The 26,247-nt window shown below is 42.0% G+C and overlaps 1 protein-coding gene across 4 annotated transcripts; it reads right to left on the minus strand.

Moving 5' to 3' along the window:
* Positions 1–624: 624 nt before the first annotated feature.
* On the minus strand, positions 625–26,082 carry TSLIG3A (tRNA splicing ligase complex subunit 3A). 4 transcript variants are annotated; one of them, XM_025188782.3, is made up of 10 exons: positions 24,267–26,082; positions 23,882–23,987; positions 23,641–23,669; positions 19,893–20,041; positions 16,948–17,082; positions 15,152–15,336; positions 11,887–11,967; positions 10,724–10,840; positions 5,521–5,688; positions 625–2,564 (listed from the first exon to the last, which is right to left on the minus strand). In XM_025188782.3, exons 1-10 carry the CDS (start codon positions 24,371–24,373, stop codon positions 1,803–1,805), a joined length of 1,839 nt encoding a protein of 612 aa, XP_025044567.1. In that variant the 5' UTR covers positions 24,374–26,082; the 3' UTR covers positions 625–1,802. The 4 variants fall into 4 exon arrangements, with proteins under 4 accessions (XP_025044567.1, XP_075781101.1, XP_006131385.1 ...); XM_075924986.2 differs by lacking the exon at positions 23,641–23,669 and having other exon boundaries at positions 24,267–24,318; XM_006131323.4 differs by lacking the exon at positions 23,641–23,669 and having other exon boundaries at positions 24,182–24,284.
* Between the last annotated feature and the right edge of the window lie 165 nt (positions 26,083–26,247).

A 26,247-nucleotide genomic window follows, 5' to 3' on the forward strand; every position in this document is an offset into this window, starting at 1 on the left:
ATGACAAATCCATTACTAGGTTCAGAAAAAGGGGGCTTGTGCATCCTGTCTATTCTGATAAGCATTTTCCTCCATCAAGCTGTTTGTACATAGATTATAGATTAAATGAGAACAGAACAGACATTGACTTAGTTTCCTATATATTTTTATTGGTGCTTCTGAAGCAACCTTCACTTGTGTATCAATAGCAACACCTAGCGGCCAGAGAAGAATATGAATTTCTTCTGGCTCTGTCTTCCAAATAGTGTAGTGAGTGACTCTTAATACTATTAGTCCAGCTATATTCTATTACACTGTGAACTGCTGTATTCAAGTACTTTAACTGATGGTCAACAATAGAAATGTGATGTAAAACAAAATAAACACATTTATTCATAGATTAATGTCATGCGAGTTCCCATATGACACAGGCTATAGAATTTTAGCCAATTACCCCTGTATTGAGCCCAATAACATGTGTCCAACTAAAGAATGAGCTTCCAGAAACTTCAAGAGATGCAGCATTCATCTGCTCCCACAGTATAGCTAATGTGCTTAAAATACCTGACCAACAACCTCTACACATTTCATACTACTGCATCACTCTTTTAGATCTTACCATGATTCAAAGAAAACCAAACAAACTGGAGAACATACAGATACTTTTATTGCTCACCTTTTATACAACAGCTCACCTTCAGCCATTTTCTTTCACAGCTTGACAATGTTTATGTACACAAAATCCCAGCAAGAAGCATTATGTGGCTTTCAGTAAAAGAAAAAAAATGTCAAGACATTAAACTCAGCCAGGCTTCATTTTCTGCAGCAATAGTAAAAGGGCTTCCTCCAGGCAGGAATTAATCTTTCCAGGCCGTAGTGCATTTCTTCAAAAATTAAAATTTAAAAAAAAAAAAAAAAAAGAGAGATAACCCCCCCAAAACAAATTGCCCTGAATTTGCTGAGCCAGTGGCATTAACTCGTGCATAAAACAATTTTAAGTTTGCTGTTCCTTCTAGCCGATTTCAAGTAAAAATTAGGTTTGTAAGAGGAGCAACTTGTTTTGGATGGATGCAGGTCAGTTTGAATTGCTAGACTTAACTACAGCCCTACAGACACTATTGGTTCACAACTTAGCTTGGTTTTAAAATGATCTTTGCAGATTCTGGTGGCAGGTGAGATCTCCACAGTTGAGTAGGAGATACAATTTTCAATTAGTGGAAGATAAGGCTACTGAATGTGGCATCTGCAGCAGAGCTCAAATAATAGACAACAGATTTTTTGAGTTAGTAAGCAGTTTGGAACCAGGCATATGTGAACATGAGCGAGAGACCTTTTCTTGGTGAAGACAACTGGGCAGAAAATCAAAAGCAGTATTCAAATCTGTTTGAAACATATAACCTAACGCATATTTTGGAAGAGAAATGAAGACGAACATGTCAAAGGTAACTTAGTTTTCAATGTTGCGTGTGAATTACAAGTCTGACCAGAAAAGCACTGCTAGTATCAGTATATATACCATCAGAACGGACGTTAGGATAATAATTTCATAACAGAATGATTTGATCAAAGAGATTCAATCTAAGAAGCAAAGCTACTGGTTCAAGATTTGGTTAACCACAGTGAAGAGTGGCAACTTATTTATTTCAGTCAAACAACAAAAAGAACATCAGAGTTGTAGGAGAACCTACAGTTTAGTTGAAGCAAGTCTATGAAACCTTGCCGGACACATACCGTCTTGTACTAATTCAAAAAGCATTAGATCAAACCTCTGAAACTAGGTATCTATTATTCAAGCTCTGCTGAAGTGTAAAGCTTTAGTAGCCTCAGCTAGTGAAGTGTCTTCCTTGTCCAAATCCAGACTGATTATACTGATAGCCTCCATGCTGGAAGTGCTGCTCAAACTGCCCACCTTGATTAAAGTTCTGTCCACCTCTGCCTCCCCAGCCTCCTCCGGGGCCTCCACGGCCCCCACGGCCTCCACGGCCACCTCTCCCTCCTCCCCTTCCACCACCTCGATCACCATGGTGCCCGCCATCTTGGTATCTGTTGTCCTGCTGGTAACCACCGCTGCCGCCACCACCCTGGTATCCACTTCCTGTGTATGAAGAAGATTGATAGCCTCCGTAGCCGCCTCCTTGGTAGCCGCCACCGCCACCATGATAGCCACCAGTTTGAAAACCTGCATCTCTGTAGTTGCTATCTCTGTAATTGCTGTCCTGATAGCCTCCTCCTCCGCCACCATCTGTCCAGCCTCCTTGGTGCTTGTTTCCTCTTCCTCCCCCTCTGTTTCCATGGTCATAACCACCCCGTCCTCCTCCTCGACCTCCTCGTTCATGACCCCCTTGTTCATGACCTCCTCGTCCTCCATATGATGAGTCATAACCTCCTCGCCCTCCTCGGTCATGACCGCCTTGTTCATAACCACCTCGTCCTCCATATGATGATTCATAGCCACCTCTTCCTCCTCTGCCTCCACTTTGCTGTGGAGGACCATCTTGTCTTTTCTGCCATGGCGGCATCTCAGGAGGGGGAGGCTCGATTTCATTCGGTCTTCCCCCTCTATCAGGTACTCGGCCCATTAATACCTGTAATGGTAAGAAAAAGATTGCATGATAGTAGAACTCCTTAATCATACTTACTAATTATATGATACCATGAGCAACAGTTTAATATTTCTATGACAGTCTGGAATTTGAGTCATGACAAAGAAGTCTATTAAGAGCCTTTACACCAGCATAAAACTAGTGTAACTCCACTAAATTCGAAACAGGAGTTCCTCAGATGTTAACATCAATGCATGATCAGAATCAAGTCCCAAGTAGTTTGATACGGCATTATATAAACAGCCTCAAAGTATTAACTGAATCCACTGAAATACTGGAGTGGCTGTCAGTTTTTAGACTATGTAAAAGGATCACTCTTTGGTTTCATCTGTATGTCTAACACACATTTAAAAAGTCAATAAAAATATCATTTCCTAGGAAATTTAGTACTCATAAGATGGTGTTGATCTAACAGCCACTGAGATGTAAGTAGTGTGACCAAATATCAGGCACATCATAGAATATCAGGCAGCACATGTGCAAGCTTTCACTCAACAATGTCCTACCATGTCCCCATGACAATCAATCCATGCAGAATTTGTTAACACACAAATGCGATGGTGTGTTTGGTAATGTGGACATATGTTTGCTAGAACTAGACCAACCCCTCTAACTACTGGGACAAAACCTTCATGAAGGACAGAGTATCCCACATCTGCCTATCATAGGGTATGTCTACAATACCCCGCTAGTTAGAACTAGCGGGGTAGTGTAGGCATACCGCAATTGCAAATGAAGCCCGGGATTTGAATTTCCTGGGCTTCATTTGCATAAGCGGGGCGCCGCCATTTTTAAATCCCCGCTCGTTTGAACCCCGTGCCGCGCGGCTACACGCGGCACGAACTAGGTAGTTCGAACTAGGAAGCCTAGTTCAAACTACCTAGTTCGTGCCGCGTGTAGCCACGCGGCACGGGGTTCGAACGAGCGGGGATTTAAAAATGGCGGCACCCCGCTTATGCAAATGAAGCCCGGGAAATTCAAATCCCGGGCTTCATTTGCAATTGCGGTATGCCTACATTACCCTGCTAGTTCGAACTAGCGGGGTAGTGTAGACATACCCATAGGGGTTTTCTTGTAAACTCCTCTGAAGCCTCTAGCACCGGCCATTGTTGGACACAAGATATTGGCACTGGATCATCAGTCTGATCTAATAGGGCAAACTTATGTCTCTAGTGAATAGTATATGCAGCCTTCTGTTCTGATTACAGGTTAAACCTCCTAAATCAGGGACTCTCTGGTCCAGCAACATCCATGGTCTGAAAGCACCACAAATGTTGCTGGTCCAGAGAGCCACAGAACTGGAGTATGAGAGCCTGCCAGGAGCTCCACCAGAAGGGCCAGCGGCAGCTGGGAACCCTGTTCTGGGAAGCCCTGGCCAGGCATGGCAGCAGGGGGACCGCAAGCCCTATCCCTGGGGAGCCTAGGCCAGGCTGAGCAGCAGCAGGGCTGGGAAGCTCTGTCCCTGGAGAGCATAGCATCTGCGTGGCTGACAGCAGAGGCAAGCCCCAATCCTGGGGAGCACAGGCCATTTGGGGTAGCAACAGGGCTGGGGAGTTTCATTCCTGGGGAGCCTGGGCCAGGCTTCCCGCCTCTGGGAGCCCTGGCGGGGGTACAACAGCAGCAGGGCTGCTGGCAGCCAGCAAGCCCCATTCCCGAGGAGCCCCAGCTAGTCATGGCAGCAGCGAGGCTGACAAACCCAGTCCCAGGAGCCCCAGGCGGGTGCGGCAGCAGGGGAGCTCCATATCTGGAGAGCTCCAGCCAGCCCACTGCACCCGAGCCAAGCAGCAACGGGGCTGCAGCCCCAGTGGAAGTGGGGCTGGAGAGAAGCCAGCCACACACAGCAGCAGTGGGCTGGGAGGCTGGTGGAAGAGGACTCCCCATATCCAGCAAAATCCGTCACTGGGGACGGGTCAGGTCCCAAGGGTGCTGGAGCAGGGATGTCCGGCCTGTACTACCATTCTTGTCTACCCACTTCCTTCCTTTCGGCCTCTAGACCTCCTTGTCGTCAGATGCAAGTTCTCTGAGGCAGGGACTGTTTTTGTGTTTGTACGGAGTTCAGTACAACAAAGCCCAATCCTGTCTTCTGTCACTGAGTGCTACAGAACACAGAAACGTTCTTTAGTACTTTGGAGGGGACATTTCATGTTCATTTTTGAAGAGGAGATCCATTTTAATGTAATGCTAATAAGTCTCAAGTTTAGGGGGCAAGCCAGAATTCTCAGGGAAAAAAAAATGGCAACATTCTTTCCACAGCAACACTTGCTCTTAAAAATATGAACCTTGACTATATAAATTTAACCTAATCAAAACTCATAAGAGACTCTAAACAGCAAAACACAGATTTTGCCAACCGACATATACCCCATGTAATTATTTATACTAGATGTGATGAAAATATTTGTTAATGACATCAAAGCAATATCAATCCCTGCAACCGTGATAATGAAATGATATCACAACAAGTATACAAGTAGCTCCCTCACGGCATTCTCCCGTCAAGGAGATTGACTAGAAAGTGCAAGTGTAACAATGATGTAACAGCTTAAGGGAGAGATTATGAACCACTCTCTCTCACAGAATAGGATGATGCACTGAAAGCAATGGCTTCTTGTGGAATAAGATACTATTCATTGCACATGAGGGTGTCAGAATTTGACCTTAAATATTTAAAGTTACAGGTTCCTAAAATTACAAACTAATTCATGTTATATCATGCACTTTGCTTTGGTGCATAAGGATTAGCAGCAAGAAGATAAGTTTCTCATCACTTGTTTTCCAGTTTACATTTACTTTGATGAAAAACACAGAATGTTACTGAGTGTTTTAAACACTCAAGTCTTTCACTGAGACAAATTCAAACATTTAAAATGAAATGACAATGCTCACAGCCTGGTATGAAGTTGCATTTGCCAACTCGTAGCAGTCACAGAAGACATACCTTATTAATAGCACACACAGTCTTTTCTCTGATAGACCCACTGCTTGTCCTCATAATCTTTGACAAATCTTGCCGAGCTGCCAAGAGGTGAGCAATGGAAATAGTGCACTTAGTAGTTAAGAGGGCACGTCTGGGTTGGTAGACTTTAGCCAGTTTCTCTGTTTGACTCTGTTGGAGGAAAGAAAAATAAACAATTCAATTAGTTAAAGGAATCAGTATGTGAGAGAGTGTCCAACAAAAAGATCCAGATCAATAAATGGACCATGAAAATGTATTTGTACTATTAAAATACAAGAGGAGTATCAAAATGGTTAAAAAATAATTTAATTTTAATTTAAAGAGTACTGTACAGAGGACTGAGAAAGCCATGTTATTTTCACTCTCATCACACAATGACATTAATTCTAATCTCATTGCCAACGTGTTACTTTGCACACATTTTCTTCTTATGGCTGAAAATTGTTAGAAGTGAGAAAGATATTCTGTTATTCTGCATTTTTGTATTTGTCTTCAGTAGGCAATCACGCAAACAGTATTATCAACTATCTATGTGGCGAAAAGAATTCCAGCCAATCAATACCCTCACAATGCCAATGACAGTTTCTGATATGGATTGTATCCAGCCTCACTTTTCTTTTTATACACGCACAATTCCTAAACAATGTTTAAAAAAAAACCTCAAGTCAGTTTAATGCTACTCATTCCTCTTGGCAGGTCTTCCCTACATTGCAAGCTCTTTGAAGCAGAGATGAAGTTCTCATTTTTCTGTAAAGCACCTAATTACATACCATCAGTGTGTATGCAATCATCAAAAGGAAAGAGATCATTTATTTTAGGGATGGTCTGTTATGGTTTGTTGAACCATAAACAGATATCATTACACAGGGATAATATGTGATTATTGTGTTTAACATCTCAATTCTAACCATTATTTAATTAGCCAAAGTTATTTGCCAACTTCTTAAATCTGTCACCTATTGTACTAAATAACAGAACCTATTTAATTCTTCCCAGCTGCTGCAACAATACTGCTTACTGTCCTCTGCTAGATATAGTTCACCTGGGTAACAAACTCTGTATATTCCAAAGACAGAGGGAACAAAAAAGCCAGTAGATCAATGGGTTGAGGATGGGTGATTTGAACAGTCAAATAATCTGCTCAGGGCACCTGCCTCAATTGAAATCTACTGCAATTCATAACTGACCAGCTTCCTTATATTGTTCTAATTAAGTAGTATATCGGTGTGCCATTTGAAAGGGTAGGAAGTTAGTACATATAAAACAACCTTTCACATTTCTCTTTCCCTCATGTGAATAAACTGTTGATAGGCTAAGTAAAATATCATTATTATGATAGCATACAGGTAAGTAGATGTGCATGGGCTGGTAAGTTTACATGGACATTTTGCAAAGTTGCAGGAATCTGTTTGAAAAATGCTTTCCCTGTAACTTGCATTGCCAATTGCCAGGGATGTAACTTTAAAAAAAAAATTGAGCTAAAACAGGAATATTTTACCTCATTTTTTTTCCTAAGAAGCCACTCTGGTTCACATGCTGCTTCCGCTACCATCAGCGGTTCCTGTTTCCTGTGTTTGAGGGGAGCTACAATTGATCAAGGTAATGAAAGTTAAAAATCTATTTAAGGAAGAGAGATTACAGGAAAATAATGGTAAGTCACTCTGAAGATGAGCAGTCAGAAGTTCAGCTGGAAGCAAATACCAGCTTGTTGCTTTCCCATTTGCATCTTCCCCATTGTCTTCTGCCATTAGTAGCTTGCTCTCTTGACCTCCTCCCCAAATGGACCTATGGCAAGGTAGACACATCTCCCTCAAGTAAGATGCTCAGTAAAACCACATTAATTAAAGCTAGAGGTAGCTAGCATATCATAAAGACTGAGTGTAAATTGGACAGGATCAGAGGATACAAGAGCGAGGGAACAACAAAGGAGTGGAGAAATGGATGAAGAAGTGTAACAGAACCGTGAATTGCCTGTGGAAGACAATGCTGGTTGAGAGCAGGTGGATGGGAGAATCTGTTCTTCCAGCTGAACTCCTGATATTTTAACATCTTCAAGGTGACTTTACAAATTTTACCATTCCCATCTCTAGCATCCCCTCAAGACAGGAAACAGGAATGATAAGAGCTGTAGTGGGTAGATCAAAGTGGTTACTCAGGGACAAACATAAGCACTATAAAATATTCTTTCATAAAACCAACTTTATACTTTTACATTAGCGACTAAAGATTACATGTTTACCATAAAGAAGATAAAACTGAATGAATGCTTACTTTACAACCTGATAAAGCAAAAGCAGAAAAAACAGAATATATTGGGAAACAAAATAGGAGTACAATGTTTTTCCATTTTTGACCTACAATCCAAACACTTGAGATCTTATATATAAAGTCAACATTGAGGTGAATACACATTCAATACACAGAGCACCTATAACATTTTAAAAACCTTAAAAATCTCTAATACATAAGGCATAATGTAAATCAGCTAAGAAAACAAAGTCATTTGTCATCAAATGTGAAACCTTATTACAGTTTCTATCAATACAATTAAGCAATAACTTGCTGTTACTTGCAACCTTTACTTCTTAATGAAGTTATAAAAGTGTTTTTTAAAAGTTCATATTTTAAAATGAACAACATCTTTGAAAGTTGCTAGGAAAATAAATAAGAGAGTTTGTGCATCTGTGTCCATCCAGCTGTGAGTCCATTTGTTCAAGAACTCCTCCTAAATGGTAAGAGCAAGGACCACCAACTTTGGTATGCAGCCTCCTCTTATCATAACTTAAAGCAAAGTCAAGGTTTGGTTGTGCCAGCACAATGGGATGTGCATGGAATCCAACTGTTTCTCATCAAACAAAAAGGGAGGGGAGTGATAGCAAGGACAGTTATGCTCACAAATCACCACAAGGGGACAGCAAGCCCCTAAGCGCCTTGTCACCTTCCAAACCTAACTTCGGCAGCTCCCCCACACCTTAGGCTCCTACCCAGAGACTCCTGCAGCCCCCCTTCCAGCCCTCAAGGACCAGAGCAATATCGGGTATGTCTTCTAGTTTTAAGATAACACATATGGCCATTGCTTGAACACTGTGCACATCTAGTTTTCCATAGGTAGTTCAATTCCAATCTCACACAGAGCTCAAGCTACTTCCCAAGCCCAAACATTGTCCTTAGTCCTTCCTTGTTGTATTCATAACACCTCTTTAAATACATTTCTACTGAAAATCCAATGAAGAACATGGCTTTTCTTGAACTGAATTCAAACAGCTGATCAAACCTTGAGCTCCTACAAGACACTTCTTTTGAAAAAATGGACAGGTTTTGAAAAGCCATGATACAGCTTAGAGGGGTTGCAAGTGCTTCGGAGGATAGGGTCAAAATTCAAAATGACCTAGACAAACTGGAGAAATGGTCTGAGGTAAATAGGATGAAGTTTAATAAGGACAAATGCAAAGTACTCCACTTAGAAAGGAACAATCAGTTTCACACATACAGAAAGGGAAGCGACTATCTAGGAAGGAGTACTGCAGAAAGGGATCTAGGAATCATAGTGGACCACAAGCTAAATATGAGTCAACAATGTGACACTGTTGCAAAGAAAAACAAACCTGATTCTGGGATGCATTAACAGGAGAGTTGTGAGCAAGACACAGGTCGTCATTCTTCTGCTCTACTCTGAACAGATAAGGCCTCAGTTGGAATACTGTGTCTGGTTCGAGGCACCACATTTCAAGATAAATGTGGAAAATTTGAAGACGGCCCAGAGAAGAGCAACAAAAATGATTAAAGGTCTAGAAAACATGACCTATGAGGGAAGACGGAAAGAACTGGACTTTTTTAGTTTAGCAAAGAGAAGACTGAGAGGGGACACGATAGCGGTTTTTAAGTATCTAAAAGGGTGTCACAGGGAGGAGGGAGAAAAATTGTCCTCCTTGGCCTCTGATGATAGAAAAAGAAGCAATGAGCTTAAATGGCAGCAGAGAGGTTCAGGTTGGACATTAGGAAAAAAAACTTCCTGCCTGTCAGGGTGTTTAAACAGTGGAATAAATTGCCTTGGGACGTTGTGGAATCTCCATGACTAGAGCTATTTGACTAGACATTTATCAGGGATGATCTAGATGGTGCTTGGTCCTGCCATGAGGACAGGGGACTGGACCTAATGACCATCAGAGGTCCTTTCCATTTCTAGTATTCTATGATTCTATAGAAGTCCCCAGGCATTTCTAACAAAACTCACTACCTGATTCAGTTTTTGTTGAAATGCTATGAAGTGTTAAACATCTCTTACAAGTTTATCAATGAAACCTGACATATTCCCCACTCCCTTCCATCGCTTGTGACACACCTACAAGCCCTGTCTGTTTAATGGTAGATGATCCCAAGCCAGAGAGAAAGTAAATACAGAAAAAAAAAATTTTAAAAGCTGTTGATTTTTATGTAACTCATTTAGTTAAAAGATACTGGACATGTGACTCTACATCATCATCTGGCTATGAAACTCACCTACACCTGGTTTACGGGGTAGTGCTTACTACCTGCCCCATTATAGACCCAGTGTACACAAGAGTGATAATTTTAGAAGTCAGTTTTATAATGTTTGTCACACTTTGTTTAAAATAATCGTACCCAATTTTTACTATCCATACTTTCGGAATTGTCATAAGGAAGATCAGATAGTTATTTTTGAAACTAGAATGATCATACTCAATTAACTTCAAAAGGGGATGAAGTCACATCACAATCAATGTTACAATTCAAGAACAAAAATATACACCAAAATATTACCTAACAGCCAGGATCACAGAGCAAATTGAAGTGCATGGAAACATTCAGTGTAGCCTTACATAAATATAATGCATCTGCATTAAGCAGATGCAGCTTGATTTGGGAAGAGACATCGCTCTAGTGGACAGCACAGAATGGTACCAAGTAAAGAGGCTGTCTGAAGGATTCTGAAGAATTGTGAGTGAAACAATGCAAAATGTAGTTTATAGGCACATATGTAGTTACTAAATCATATAACAGAGTTTTGCAGTCAACTTACTCTTCTTCAGAAATCCATAAACCAAAAATATCACATAAGGGGATGTTTTCCATTAAGAGCAAGAAAAGTCAGTTTTTAAAATATATTTTATATAAAGCATAAGTGATCTGAATGTTCAGCATGTTTATAGAAAGCAATTTGTACCTTAGCTCTATCTGACCAGCCAAACGACTGCACAGTTACATCCAAACGTTTCACTAACAGTTTTCTCCGAACTTCATACTCATTGGCTATGGCTTGGTTAATTGCTTCAATTTTTTCCTGCAAAGAAAATTCATGAGTGTGACATACATTTTAGATTTTCTAATTGAAACAATAAATAATCGACACAATGGCATAAACAGATTCAGATATTAAGCACATATTAAATGACTTCATCACACATTATCTAGCTATTAAATATTCACAAGACCCAATTTTCACAGTCATTCTCCAGTCATGGAATTGGGCCCCAAATGTAAAAACCAATTGCTAACACTGCTTCCCTAATGGCCATGAAAGCTCTACCTTCTTCATGGCAGCCCAAGTATAGACTCATCAGAACAGTGTTCAATGTTGTTTATAAGAATGAATCACATTTCTATATGCCACACTTTTTTTCAAGCTATTGGTTTGTTTCCTCCAGTATTGGCCAGAGCAAACAAGTAAGGAGGATAAAAATATGAACAAGATATAATGTCAAAGAAATGCAAGGATTTATACTCAAGTGTGAGGAAGCCTGAAGTCCCCTAGTGCCTCAAAACTAAAGTATCTTTAAAACAAGAGCTATGGTACTAAGAATAAAAACCAGTACTTAGATAATTGTTTGAAATACTGCATGAGGATCCTGATTAGCATCTACGATGCACCAAAGCAGCCTCATGCATCAACTAGATGTTCCTTTATGGTTCATAATCAGAAAGAGACACAAAACTCCACTAGAAACACTTGCAGACACTAGGGCTTCTTAGGGTAGCATTCAATGAACCCTGGTAGGGCAAAACGCAGACATTCAGTCTTAAAGGCAATTCTGATCGATCTCTTGCCAGGAGTCTGTACTTGCATATGGATTTGTTGTAGTTTGCTTTCTTGGATAAGAGCGGTTACTCAAAACTTACTAAAACTCCTATTTTAAAAAGATTTTCATCAAAACATTATGTTCACCATTTGTGCTGGTGAAATGTTAGAAATTGTCCTTTTCTTTACTTAAAATATACACAAGATAACTATTTAAAAAAAATTAAAGAAAAAACCACACACACAGAAACTTTTTGGTAAAGCTACCAGACAGAGGAGACAAAAAGACTCTTACACACTTGGTTCCTTACCCAGTGAGCTGGTCCCAATGGTTTCTTCAGTAAAGGTTTTCCAACATGACCAGGAGGAACCTTTGCTAAGGTTTCTTTTAGCTGTAATAAAATATATTGTAAACATGCTACAGTGGCCATAAACACTGCTTTTCAAAGATCAAATTTAGGGAGAGAAGCAGGAAGCATTATATAGGTAACATCAATTTTTGTCCAAAATACATTGTGCCATAAAAAGAGCCAATAACATCTCAATCATATTCGTGTCTGAAAATTCTTAAGTCTTGTTGTTACAAATAATATAGTAATCTTAGCTAAAAAGTAGAGAAAATGCATAGAACAACAGACTCCATTATGGTCTCTGAGACAAGAAACATCTGTGATTAAAATGGAAAATCATACATTTGATGCATCTCAACACAGAAATTATATCCTATATATAATTAGCTTCATAGCATTTCTTCATATAAAACTGTTATAAAAAAATATTGAATATGATCATTTAAATGCTCACCAAATAAGCTGTGTTCAGCTATTTTATATCATTTCTCTAATCTCAAAACAACTACGGACTAGGGATGTTAAAGACTAGTCGACTCGACGGATCAGCATTTGCTTATTGGATAGTCTTTTGACTAGTTGATATCCCCCCCTTGCTGTCTCTATTATATAGAGGCAGCAAAGGGGGGGAAGGGGGAGAAGGGGTACTTCAAAGTGGCAGCACTGCTGCCACTTTAAAACCCCAAGGCAGTCGCGGCACAGATGATCCACTCCACCCCCCTTTGCTGCCTCTCTCTCAAAAGATAGGAGGCAGAAAAAGATATCGACTAGTCAGAAGACTGGTCCCACAGAAACCAATGGGAATTGCAAGTGAACAGTACCTCTGCATGTCATGCCCCAAATAATGTCATTGTCATAACAGAAGTGATGCTTTTTCCAAACTGTTGGTTTTTCTTGTGAAGTTTAACATTTTGCTTACAGCAATTGGTACACTAAAGCACAAGCCCATTTCAAACTTTTCAATATACTAGTAAGTGCATCCTTGGCGCTCTCAAAAATTTGGAAACTTTTTCCTATCTCCCTCTATTCCTGCCAGAACATACCATTTACAACTACCAGCATTCCATGTAAATATCTGTGATTTACAAAATGTTGCTATTCCAAAAAAGTTTTTGGAAAACAATGTTACCTGAAAAAATTTCTAAGTTGGTAATTCTAGGTCCCTGTCTATTTCATAATAATTTTTAATGACAAAATGCTGCTTATTAATATACATCTCCAATACCTATTTGTTTTACTAAGTGGTTCAAAACCCCAATACATCCAGAACAGCAAAACTAATGGTTGATTTAAACAAGATACAAAATTGTTGTATGCATCATTAACAAGAATGCCAGCTACAGTAAACTTTTGATTTCCAACAGTAAAATGCACAAAGGAGAAAGTACAGGTCTATTTCAGAGGATACACTGTCAGGTTAAATTTTGCATATTAAAACCAAGAAAAACCCAAGTTCCTTTTTTGTGTGTTACTATCATCACTCTGTATTCAAGTCTGAACTTTTCACTACATATTTTATTTTTTGCCTTTCATTCAGATTTTTTCAATGAAAGTGGACCACTACATTTCACTTTTGTTTACAGTTAGTGTCTAATCAGCTTCACACATTTTGGTTTCTAAATACTACCAGGATGTTTGGATTGCACACACTGCAAATTCCCTGAAAAGGAAGTTTCCACTATTTTTTTTTTTTTAAGTATTTACTGATATAGCTCATTAAGCTTTCAATCAGTTTTTATTACAAAATGACTTTGAGGCCTAACGTGCCTTAACAGTATCCCTTTACATTTAACAGATTTAGCATTGTTGATTATCAAAAAAAGTCATTGTAAATCAAGCAAAAAAGTGGTAGAGAAGTCAATTATGAAAATTTTAAAAGTATGAATTTTTTATGCAAAAATGACATACTAGATTCTGATCTTCTAGTGTATATTTAAGAGTTTGTCTGTGAGTGAGCAAGCAAGTATGCCCATCTGCCTGTTTGTTCAAGAACTCATCCTAAACAGTAACAACTAGGACCACAAAATTTGGTATGTAGCTTCTTTTTATCATAATTTAAAGAAAAGTAAAGGTTTGGTTGTGCCAAGACAATGGGATGTACCTGGAATGTGATTGTTTTCCAAAATATAGAAAGGGAAGGGGCTGCTAACAGGAACAGCTATACTGTGTAATGACCACAAGGGAGAGGGGGGACAGCAAGGGGCTAAAAATGGGGACTGGGATAGCTATAACCTCATTGGGGCAGCAGGGAGCAGAAGTGTAGGTAAGCTTCCCACCCGCCTCCCGGCCAGCGTGGTCCCTGTCGGATCTTGCACCCCCCACGTCCCTGCCCTGAGTCCCTCCTCACCCCTAACCCACAGAACTGTAATCTCCGTATTATCTTTCCCCTCTTAAATAAGGGGAATCTGACAGAAAACAAGTTTGGTATATCAAATTCTCTTTAAAGACTTCCAAGTGAGTCATTCTAGCAACCATGACTTAGATGAAGTAGAAATTTCTAAGAGTAACAAAAGGCTTCTGAAAGGGATTTTGGGATCTTATTAATTATGTAAACTTTAAAGCGACATATAATGTAAAAAAGTTATATTTGTGTTTAAAAAAATCCTATAGTAACTATAACAAAGAATAAATATTTTCCTTCCCCCATCTAATTTGTGCATTTGATCACACATTCACGGTTTTTCCTGGATACTCAGCTTTCCCTTTGCTCTTTGCAAGAGCAACAGGTAGAGAAAACACTATTTTAAAAAAAAGGAATATGTTATTAAAATCACAAGAAATGACGAGAGGACTTTAGTTGGCTAAAATTAGTGTCAAGAGAACAACCAACCTAGATTTCAAGATAACAGGTGCCTTTAAAAAGCCGATCATATAGCTAGGTAGTAATGAGGAACAAATTTCTCTTTAACTTATCTGCCAAACCTAAGCTCAGTGGTTCTGAGAGTCCCCAGCAGCAGGTGATGACTCAAAGACAGAGCAGCATAAGGAATGAAGCGCCCTTCATGGTAATGAGAGAGCCACAAGACACACAGAACCCTGACCTAAGGTCTTAACAACAAAGAATCCCTTCAGTACACCTTTTATATCTGCAATTTATTTGTGGCTCATAACATATTCTGTAAACCACATTAATTCCTTATGCTAGTGGAGTTTCACAAGAGGCAATGGAGCTAATTTAAATAAAAGCAACAATACTCTTATACACTTTTGTTCCTTTGGATCTTACTTTTTTTTCGATTCCACTGAAGAACTGGAACATAGTTATGTTGGCCGGAGGCTTGGACATGCCTAATGCAATACATATGCCTTTTAGCTCCTGAAAGACCTCGCTACCACCTCCTTCTTGTGCTTTTTTTGGAGGGGCATTCACACATAGCATTCTGGCAGCTTCCAGTTCTGAGATGAGGTATGCTGGGATAAGAAAATTAGATTTTGGAGTAAGATGCATCAATTTTAATTCTCAGTACATTTAACATACTTACAAGTGACAAAGGCACAAACAGAGCATTTTTAAAAGATTTAGGAATGGATTTTTTTTAATCCAACAAAAGCTCATATTTATAACAATCACTGGGTGGGAGTGTGTGGTTCCGAGAGGACAACTGAGAAGGAGAAGCTCTACGATGCCACATCTGTGGCAACTGGCCGTCTTGCAGCAATCTGAAGAAGCCCCACTCCAGCAGAATTCATTATACTGTCTGTCAAAGCATGGCTTTTCCCTTGTAAGGCCTTTGCAGAGAATGGAGAGTTAAGGGGGGAGGGGGCGGGAAAAGAGACACAAGAAGGGGCTAGCACATGGATTCAGAGCCAGGTTGACAGGACCCCCAAGGTCTTGGCTCAAAGCAGGGAGGCTGGAGGCTAGAAGTGTAAGTGAAAGACTGGCAAGGAAATACGGACTGGAGATCATCCAAGGGACTGGAGAGTTATACCGGCTGGGAAATAGTTAAAACAAATCACAGCTATTCTTGGTGGCCGTATGTAAAGAACGTAGGAACTGATGCTGAAGCTCACTGTGGAGAACTTTGAAAAGCTTTTCATATTGTGGCAGCAGGGGCTTGGCATCATCTTACGGATCAGGAATTTACCAAAACAAACAAAAAAATACAAACAAAATCTTGTGAAGTGTCTTCTTACGTACAAGAATTCAGCATTATATTTAATGTCAAATTTGTGTAACTTTAGCCTGTGAGTCCTATAATTTTTAGCGTTTTTATTAATGTATGTATGAATGTATGTAATGGTATATTTTTTCTTTAATTTCACTTAGTAATCTCAACAGTAATTTAGAGTTCTTCTATTCCAAAATACAATGGGGATACTATGTGTAGGAATTAGCAAGAATGTCACTTTACTCTGCTGTTTTCAAACACCAAAACAAAAGATACAAGAGGTATTTATGGAGGAGGCTGACAGAAAAAGTCCCCTTCCCAAAAGTCTTAAGGCTTTGAGATGTGTGGGGGTTTTTTGGAGGTGGTATAGTGTTCTTAACTGTCCATCACCTGTACACCCCACTCAAAGAGTCAGGTAGAAGGCCATGATAGAGGATTCAAACTGATGATAGATCTATTAGAGTCAGATACAAAAAGTGAATCCTCTGAGCAAAATCCAAGGTCTTTACCCTGATAGGAATCTCATCATGCTATCCTCTTCCACACATCATGTAGAGAGAAATGCAGTAGGTTTTTCCACCAGGTCCTTGCCCTGTTCTTCACAGATGCTCTCCCTGAAATCCCTCGTATCTTTTCTACTAGTCACAGACTATTAAGTGGCTGTTAATTTATGTGAAGATTCAGCAGTGTACTATGACTCCTTTAATTCTTTTGTTTGGATTTTGGCCTTCCTTTGAAATGTAACAGAAAATACATAGGTGAAATTCTCAAAAATTACTGAAAAAAGTATTCCCTCTTTGTGGGAAACAAACACAATAATGCTATCACTAGTCTATCTCAGAATCATAAAAAGGAACAGGGGTGGAATCTTTTCCATTAGCAGGCTTCCATATAAACGTTCCCTTTAACTTACTGAGCAGCAAGAGGCAGTTCTTCTGATTGAGAAGACGTTTTGTTACATCTCCTGTTGTTAGTGATGCATATGGACAGTTCATTTCCCCCAGCAGTCCACTCACTTCAAGTTGGAACTCTTCTGCTTCATTTGGACCTTTAAAAAAAAATGTATTTTATCAATTCAGAAATTTCCTGAATTTGAGATTATAAATTAAAGAACTATAGGACTTTGGAGACTGGGGTGATTTGTTTAAAAAAAATGTGGTTACGGTAGAGATTTATACATGTTAAAGTATCAACATGAAAATACTGCTGTAGGTGAAAGACACAGAAGTCCTCTGGGTTTTCAAAGGCTAGGATTCAGCATGATTGATTTGAGGGCAAGTAGTTCCTCAGTGATTGCAAAATTATGGTTCCACTTGCTGTCTCTCACAGTCTAGGGACTTTTCACTTAGTGGTAACATCTTTACTTTAAATGGCTACCAACAATGTCACAGATATCAATCTGGAATCTTTGTGGAATTAGTGTCACTTAAATATCAGAGCAATACATATCTTAGATTTAGATGATTTTGGTTGAAGTACTCTATTAAGAATTGCTGGATAAGAAAGTTCAAGAACACCAAACGCCTACCCCTTTTAAGTTTACATGTATGACCCTCGCCTACTTGTTTTTTCTTAGTAAGAGGGGCACTCAAGTAACTTAAGTACAACATTTTAAGGGATGTAAGTGAGTAGTCAACTAGTTGACTAACCAATAAGCCTAGGGTTATCAATTAATCTAGTCAACTACTCGTGTGTCCGTCCCCACCACGTGCTGCCTCTGTATCTGATACACAGGCAGTAAGTGGAGGCAGGGAAGCAGGAGGTGGTGCTGAAGGGAGCTGGCTTAAAAGCCGGTTCTCCCAGCACCTTCTCCGTGGTGTTGCCTGCCTCCCGCTCCGTGCTGCTGCCTCTGATAGCCAGGGGAGACTGCCATGAAGGGCCCAGGCTCGCCATAGGCAGAAACTGCTCTGGCAGCAGCCCCTGGCTGCGGCAGCCCAGGCTGGCTGCGGGCACAAGGTGCTCCAGTATCAGCCCCTATTCACAGGACCCCCGCAGACAGGGGCTGCTTCGCAGCAGCCTTCCCTGCTCTTTCCCCTCCACCAGCAGCCTCTGTCTGCAGGGAACTCGGACCCCCCACAGGCAGGGGCAGGGCATCAGGCAGCCGGTTTGCAGGGGTAGCTGGTTTTTAAACTGGCTCCCCTTGTGGACGGGCTCCCACCTGGCACTCCATGCTGCTGCCTCCAATACAGAGGCAGGAGCGCAGGGTGAGAGGGGGCTCCCTGGGAGTGGGGTCAGACTGCACTGCCTGCCAGCCCCACCTCAGGAACTATAGAATAGTGGACTAACCTCTAAGAATGCAGTTAGTCGACTATTCTATAACTTGATCGCTAACATCCCTACAACATTTAGAATGACAAAAGATGTTTTCCTTGTGCAAAAGCCCTGTGTTTTTATATTTTCCTTTTTTAAAAAAAGTTTGTGAAGTTTTGAATGCTTTCTTTAACAAAAGGCAAAACTACCTATACCAGGGAAAATTACTTCACAAAGTAAACAAATGGAAAATACAGGAAAGTTTGTAACTCCAAGATTAAAGAAAATATTACGGTTAAGTGTTACTTGTAACAAAAATAGGTAAGAGGTGTATACAATTTCAAAAATACTCAGAATTCTGTTGAATACCTGCTCTGGAGACCCTTTGTGTATCAGAATCCATATATTAAGCATGAAGATTGCCAGAATTAGAGCTCACTGAAAACTCAACAAAATTGTTTGAAACATTTTCTAGAATGTTTTAAAGCAAGGTCAGGGGTTGGTTGTGCCAGGACACTGGGATGTGTCTTGCACTGGATTGTTTCTCATAAAATGGAAAGGGAGGTGTCTGGTAGGAAGGACAGTTATACTTCAGAATGACCACAGGTGACAGAGGAGAGAGCTGGGGATCATCACAGATATAACCCCATTTGGCCAGCAGGGGTGGAGAAAGGGACAGCTTTCTACTATATATTTCAGAGTTTGTCTATTTGTATGTCTGTTATGCATCTGTCTGTCCCCCAGCTGGAGGACATGCACTCCTTCTGCACCCCTCTCCTGGGTGTACCCACTGCAGCAACCATGAACAGGCACTTCTCACCTGGACCCAAGCTGCTGCAGGGAGAGATGGCTTGGTTTGTCCTCTCTCATATCCAGCCCCACCCCAGAACAGTGATTTAAATGAAGAAAAAAAAACCTTACGTGAGTTAAGGATCCGAGCAAGGCTGGGTAAATATTCTAGTCATTTAATATATTGGATCCTCAAAGAGTTATAAAAAAGTTATTTTGAAATTGATAAAACTGTTTCCACAAAAAATAAAAACATATTCAAGAACTGAACACACACATCTGTGTGAAATATTAGTTAAAAGGGAAAACGAACTTCAGTAGAAAATTCATCTCAATAATGAACTCTGCTGGATGCACACCAAGTCAGCTTGAAAAAAAATAGGTGGAAAATAGGGATGTGAATGATCAACCAGTAAACATCACCCTTACTGGGTGATGCTTACTGGTTATGGTTCACTGGCAGGGCCTGGGGCACCCCCCACATCTGTCACAGGCCAGGGCCTGCTCCAACCCCACGGGGCCTGCCACAAGTGTTGGGGGACTTGGAGCACCCCCCACCTGCAGCAGCTGCTGCCCATCCACAAGAGACAGCATTCCACCTTCCCCCAGTTTAATTGGTTAACATAACGTTTAACCAGTTAACTAATAAAACGAGATTTCACATCCCTAATGGAAAATATCCACAAACTGACAGGATGCAGACAGTAGTCTGTGGCACAATTGACTTAAGTGTCAGCCCAAATCTATAGCGCACACACCTTAAAAAAAAAAAAGTTTTTTTAACTGCACAATTTTGTTCTCAAGGCTGTGATTACTTACTGTTAGTTGCTTGCACATTTTCTTCTAGTTTACAGTATAACCTTAACTCAGACACCAGCCAAGCACAGAGTTTGGTAAATTCAGGGGAACCGGCTCCACCAGAGACTGCTTGAGTAAGTGCTCCATCTTCTAACAATGGACCTTTGTAACTGGCAGGCAAAATTAAAAGTACCACTTATTACATGTGTACAGTCAGGCCTCGATTTACGTGAGTTTTTTTGCTGTTTCAGTTATACATGGTCAATTAACTGTAACCCTTCATTTCTGTACATGGTAAAAATTCACTAACACAAAGTAGCACAGTTGCCAAGATGCACAAATCAGTGGCATAACCAGACAACACTTGTGTGGGCAGGCAATGACAGAGGTGGGGGAAGGAAGGCAGGCAGGATGGAGGCAGATTTCCATTCACCCCTTGCTGCTGGCCTTGGGAGAAACTCTGGCCAGGTGCCCTGCAGCCCCAGGGTTGGAAGCTTGCCTGGCTCCGTCTGGTCCTCCAGCTAGAGAGCAGGGCTGGGGCACAGAGGCTTGCCATGCTCTGCCCACCCAGAGCTCCTGCCGGGATGCGGGGTCAGGGGTTTGGCCAAGGAGTGGGATCGGGGGCTAGCCCCACTGTGCCCACACACCCAGTGCTCCAGCCATGGAACGAGCTTGCCCTGCTCTGCCCAGCACTTCTGTCAAGGAACAAGGTTGGTGATTTGCACAGCTCCACCCACCCAGCTCTCCAGCCCAAGAGCAGGTACAGGGCATGCACCACTCTGCCCAGCGTTCCTGCCAAGGGGTGGGGTCAGGGCAAATGGGATTCCAGCCAGGGAGCGGGAAAGCCTCCGCACCCACGCAAGCAGGGTGGGGCAAATTCCCATCACCAGCCTCCTGGCAGGAGTGCTGGGCAGGCAGGCAGGCAGGCAGGCAGGCAGAGTGGGACAAGCCCTTGACCCTGCTCCCTAGCTAGAACATCAGGCAAAGCTGGGTGAGCCCTAGTCACTATTACCCATCTAAAGTGCCCAGCAGACAGAGCCAGGCAAGCCCTTAACTCCACTCTCCGGCAGGAGCACCGGGTGGTTGGGTGCAGTGGAATAGGTGCCAGTGCCCCAAACCCCTGCCCAAGATGTGTGCCTGGGGAGGCTTCTTGACAGATTATTCATGGCCCACCCTATTCATGGCCCACCCACAAGTCCAACTACAGAGGTTGAGTGGAAGCAGCCCGGATCCTTCCTGCCTCCTCTCCCACACCTGTCATTGCCCAACCACCCAAAATCAGGGCCCACCCCACTGCTCCAAGATAGATACTCCTAGTTCTACCTTCAACAATATGATCATAATGCTAGTAGTATATCAAGTTCATCCTCAACATCAGCAAAAGTTAGGACATTACCTGTACTGCAGCAAATTTAAATTTCATTTAAAAACCATTTTGACACCTATAGCACTGTATTGTGTAAGTTAGGGATATCCTCTTGAGAGCCCAGAACCTAAAACCTTATTTCTTATAGATTCTTGTTTTATTTTTTTTTTTAAACACAATTTCTATTTACACCTTTTTTTATATAAAAATCATAACCCCCTGTAAATCAAGGCCTGACAGTCTATTATGAATGAATTCTGCTACTGATTTTTTTAACATCTACATGCAAATGTGAGGAGTATCACTATTATATCTGAAGTGTTGAAGATACTAGGAAATGTCACACAAATTCAGGAGTTTAATTATGGGGAAACAGGACCATAAAAACATTTGAGTTAAGCAAACGTGTAAGGATTCAAAATGTTTTTATTCTGAACAATGCTACGTAAATATGGAGTGCAACTTATCATAGATGTTAAGTTTACTGATCTATTCTTTCTGCAGTTCTAAAGTACCTCTCTGGAATTATTACTTCATAATAAATTAAGTAACTGGTGCCTGACTATTACCTTTTTGTTTATTTACTGCCACATGCCATTTGCTTTCATATTTTGACTGGGTTGCTAGACAATGCAAAATGGAAACACTGGATACAGATAAGTAGTGAAACAAAATTTTCTGTTGAATGGACATTAAGGAAGTGAAAAGTTGTCTCCATGAGGAGAATTATGGGCCAAATTCAGTCCTGGCATCAACACCCACAATTCTACAATGGGTGTTGCACATACTAACTCTAAATGCAGTGCATTCTAGTTATTTACTGTTTTAGAAGTATTTACTATTTATAAAAGTACAGATTATGGCGTGTACTCTGGTAAATATAAAACATGCTAGATTGCTTTGATGTACTATATCCATCTTGAAAAGAGATCAAAGAAACCTCAAAACCAACTGGACCCTGATATCTTGAAGTAAAACCTCAAATGATTGAGTCCACTTTGACACAATTGGTGCAGACAACTCTTGATAGATATTAAAGATGACAGATGTCTCTACTAGCATATAAGGGCTTTCATCCTGCAAAGATTTGTGGTGTTACTCTCAGGGCACAAAGTAAGTCTTTGCAGGATTGAGGGTTAAGTAATTTGTCAAGTAAAAACCCCTCTTTCTGACACACTCACCAATTCTCCCTTCCCTAAGAATGCCATTCCAGATAACATCTCCCTCATAACCTAGCTCCACTTCTGCAGCTCTTCTGCATGCTCCACAACACACATGCTTCTGCTTCTCTTCCCTACAGTAATGTCTCTGCTCTGGCTGCTGTACTTCTGTTGCACCTCTTGTAATCCACAGTTTGATACCATTTTTGTTTAGTCCAGATGGATTAACAAAAGCACACTTGGACAAATTCTGCCCTTCATTATATCTGTGCAACCTTCTATTGACATTGAAAGTTAAATTAGCGTACTTCCCTGAATAAGGAATTTGGCTCGCTGTGTCATAAAAATAACCTGAAAAAGAAAAAAATTGGCTTGTGTCTTTTTACTCTTCTATATAATATACAAAGCTTAAACCTTTGTTTTCTTCCTGCTTCTCTCTCCTCTACCCCCCAATCTGCCTGAAAGCACATGACGGTCAATAAATTAGTTAAGAGATGAAATCACAAGAATCAAGGCAATGAAAGCAGAAGGGAATTTTAATCAGAGACTTAAAGTTGTTTGGTGTATTTGTTTTTGTTGACATCTATTTGACTTCAGTACCTAATGAACACTTTGTAGTAAGACATCTTTTGTTAACCATTCAATTACAAATGAAGGATTGTCCATGGAAACCAAATGTTACATTCTCTGCTCTGCCACAGACTTCCTATGACACCTTGAGTCACAGTCTTTCTGTGACTCAGTTCCCCATCTGTAAAATGAATGCAACAGTACTCTCTCAACACTAAGTGACACTGCTAGGATACGCATATAACAATTGCAAGGCACTGCAAGACACTACAGCTGTTCCTCAAAATGTTTCACTGTACATACTATCTGGGGCAAATGAAAGGGATTTTCTTATCAGCATAGGCAACCCACCTGGCCAAGAGGTGGTTGCTAAAATGAAGGAAGAATTTTACATCAGAGGTTAGGAGTGTATAGCTCTGTCTCTCACAAGTGTAGATTTTTCACACCCCTGAAAGATGTAGTGATGATGAAGTTCCCAATATAGACCATTCCTCAGCTATCTGGATTCTATGAGAGCACCATATATCATCAACAGACAGAACGCCATAGCCCTGGCAATACAATAGACATGCTGTAATAAGAAAGAAAGTCTTTCAGGCCTGCTTCTTGTACATTTCAAAACCTGTAATGTCAGGTTTCTCCTAGAATAAAGATTTTCCGTTGCAAGTCCCACCTGCCACTGGAGGAGATCCTCAGAAGCGGCTGTGGAAGAGGGAACAAAAGGCGGGTGTCACGTTGGCCACCCCGAGCTAACAGAGAAACACGAGCACAAGGAGTTTTCAGCTTCGATCCCCCTCATGAAAATGGTCAAGTCACCTACCCCGAGACAGATCCACCTTCCCACCCGCAGCTCTGGCTGGGGACTCCGGGGGGGGGGGAGCTGGCCCCGGGTGTACCCCTGGGAGGACACCTACCCTAGATCCTCCAACGACTCCAGGATGTCGCTCTCCATGAGCTCGAGCTCCATCCTCCGCCCTGGCACCCAGCGGCCCGTTTCCTCGCGAGGGATCAAGCTGGCACCTGCACAGCAAAGCAGAGTCAGTCACCAGCGCGCCAGTGCCGGCCGGGCCCGGCCCCCCACCCCGCTCAGCGGCAGCCCCGGGGCTCCTCAGCCCCGCCACCGCTCCCTGCCCAGGCCGGGGATCACCCCCGCCCCGTCATCCCCCCCTCCGGGCCTGCGCCCTCCCCTGCCCGACGGGGCGGCCCGCACGCACTCTGCGCAAGCAGCTACCAAGCCGACTGCCGGGTTGGCATGTCAGGAGGAGGGGAAGGGAATAGGCCCCCTGCCTGACCTCTCACCCAGCAGCGGGAGCTGCCCCGCGCGGTGCCTCACTCGCATCCCCGCCTTGTGGTCTTGTAACCTCTCCGCTCCTCTCGAGTTCCTCCTTCAGCGTGACTGGGGACATCGTTTTAAACTTCCGAGTTTTGTTTCAGTGGCAGAAACGACTCCTTGAAGAAAAATATTTTTGTCGGGCAGCGAGTGGGCAGCCCTGAGAGGAAGGACCCCTCTTGTGGAACCCACGTTGGAATGTGGCGGGCCTGGCCCGCTGGAGACAGCGAAGTTAAAGGAACGAAGGGAGACGGGGTGGGGAAAGGGACAAACTTCAGCAGATAGCGGCCGCTACGCTAGCGTGGCCAGGACTATAAGTCCCAGCATGCCAAGTTCTAGGTAGAACCTAGCGGCTGTTGCGTTCCGCCAGAACAACGGGTTCTTTAATAAATAAGACAGAGGAGAAGGCGCGTGGCATCATGTTCCGCCTGGGCGCGTGCTGCCGGGCTTTTCCGCGCTGCTCTTTCCTTTTTACCAAAGGCGCGGGAGCAGGCTAGAGCCAGTTTCCTCCTGCAACTCTTCTCGCGCGCGGCACGGCCCCGTAGGCTGCAGGGTTCAAGGAGACTCGTGGGATTTTGGAGAGCAGACCGTGTGAAGTGGCTCTTCCCCTCAGGCTTGTGTAAAACGGAGGCAGGACGTTTGCAATGAAATGCAGCTGCAGGCTCGTGTGATGAATTTAAGGTGGAGGGATTTGGAGAGAAAATGGAACTCGGAGGGTCTCCCTCCTTTGTCCCTGGGGGTTTGTCTACACGGCAAAGTTTTTTGGGGATACCAGAGGTAGCTACCCCATGTCCTTTGAACGTGTCCGCTATTTCGCCATCCCTGTAAAACCTCATTGTATGAGTAAGGGATGGCTTGAAATAGCGCTGTATTTTGAAATTTGGCGCAGTAGACAGGGACAAATGATGAAATGAGCAATTTTGAAATACTCGAAATAACCTACGCAATTTGTGTAGCGCAAATTGCTTATCTTATTTTGAGTTTCAGATGCTGTGGAGACACACCCTGTGTAGGTTTATGCAAATCAGTCACATTTCCATGTGAGGCTGTTGGAACATGGAAGAGTGTTTAGATCTGTGAAATGTGGGGTGACTTCCAATAAAGGGAAGGGGCCCTTGCCCCATAGCAAATGATACTGTGTTAAGTAACATCGTTTCTCCAGGTCATGTTCTAACACAATTTTATCTTTTAGTCAAGGTAAAGGCAGGATCTGAGTTGTGTGGTTCCAGCCAACATCCTCAAAGGGAAAAGTATATATGTGCATAAGGATTCAGAATGGTAGCAGAGGGAGGAAAAACTCCTTCTCCTGTCTTCTGTATTATTGGGCTGGGTGTTGCCATCCTGCAGGCAGTCACACAGTGAGTCCATAAATCCCCAAAGGGCAGCTTGTGGAAGGAGGCAGCAATGTTAGGTAGTAAAAAAATCAAAAACATGTCATGAAGCCAGTACTGTGCTGTGAATTTAGTGGTGCATGTGCATGTATAAATGTAGGACCCTGTATTTAAGTACTGTTAATACAGACAAATGTAAAAGCTGACCAGAAGTCACAGAACAATGGAAGGAATGGGTCATAGGAAAAGTGAGTAGCCTTGGAATCATATAAATGTGCATGAACCCCTTCCAAGGCTACCATCTGCTTCTGCCACTTTCATCTGACTCACTCTAAGGCAGGGGATGGGGAACCTAAGGTTCCAGGGCCAGAGCACACAAAATCTACTAGCCTAGGCTCCCTAAGGTTTTTGTGTGTGAGGGGAATATCTTTCTCCTCATTCAGGTGCCAGGGCAGTGAGGGTGGGTTTGGGTGTTTTTTTGTTTTTGCTTCTCTCTCATGGGGCCTGACTGATTTTTTGCCACCCCTGCAAAAGGTTCTAAGCCCTTGTGGTTGCAAACACAAACAGTGAAGCAGGTGTGACCAAGAGAGGGATAACTGTGTTTACAGGTAGTTTGAAA

This window comes from Pelodiscus sinensis, chromosome 3 (genome assembly GCF_052426305.1).
Source record: "Pelodiscus sinensis isolate ZL-2025 chromosome 3, ASM5242630v1, whole genome shotgun sequence".
In the NCBI taxonomy this organism is placed as follows: domain Eukaryota; kingdom Metazoa; phylum Chordata; order Testudines; family Trionychidae; genus Pelodiscus; species Pelodiscus sinensis.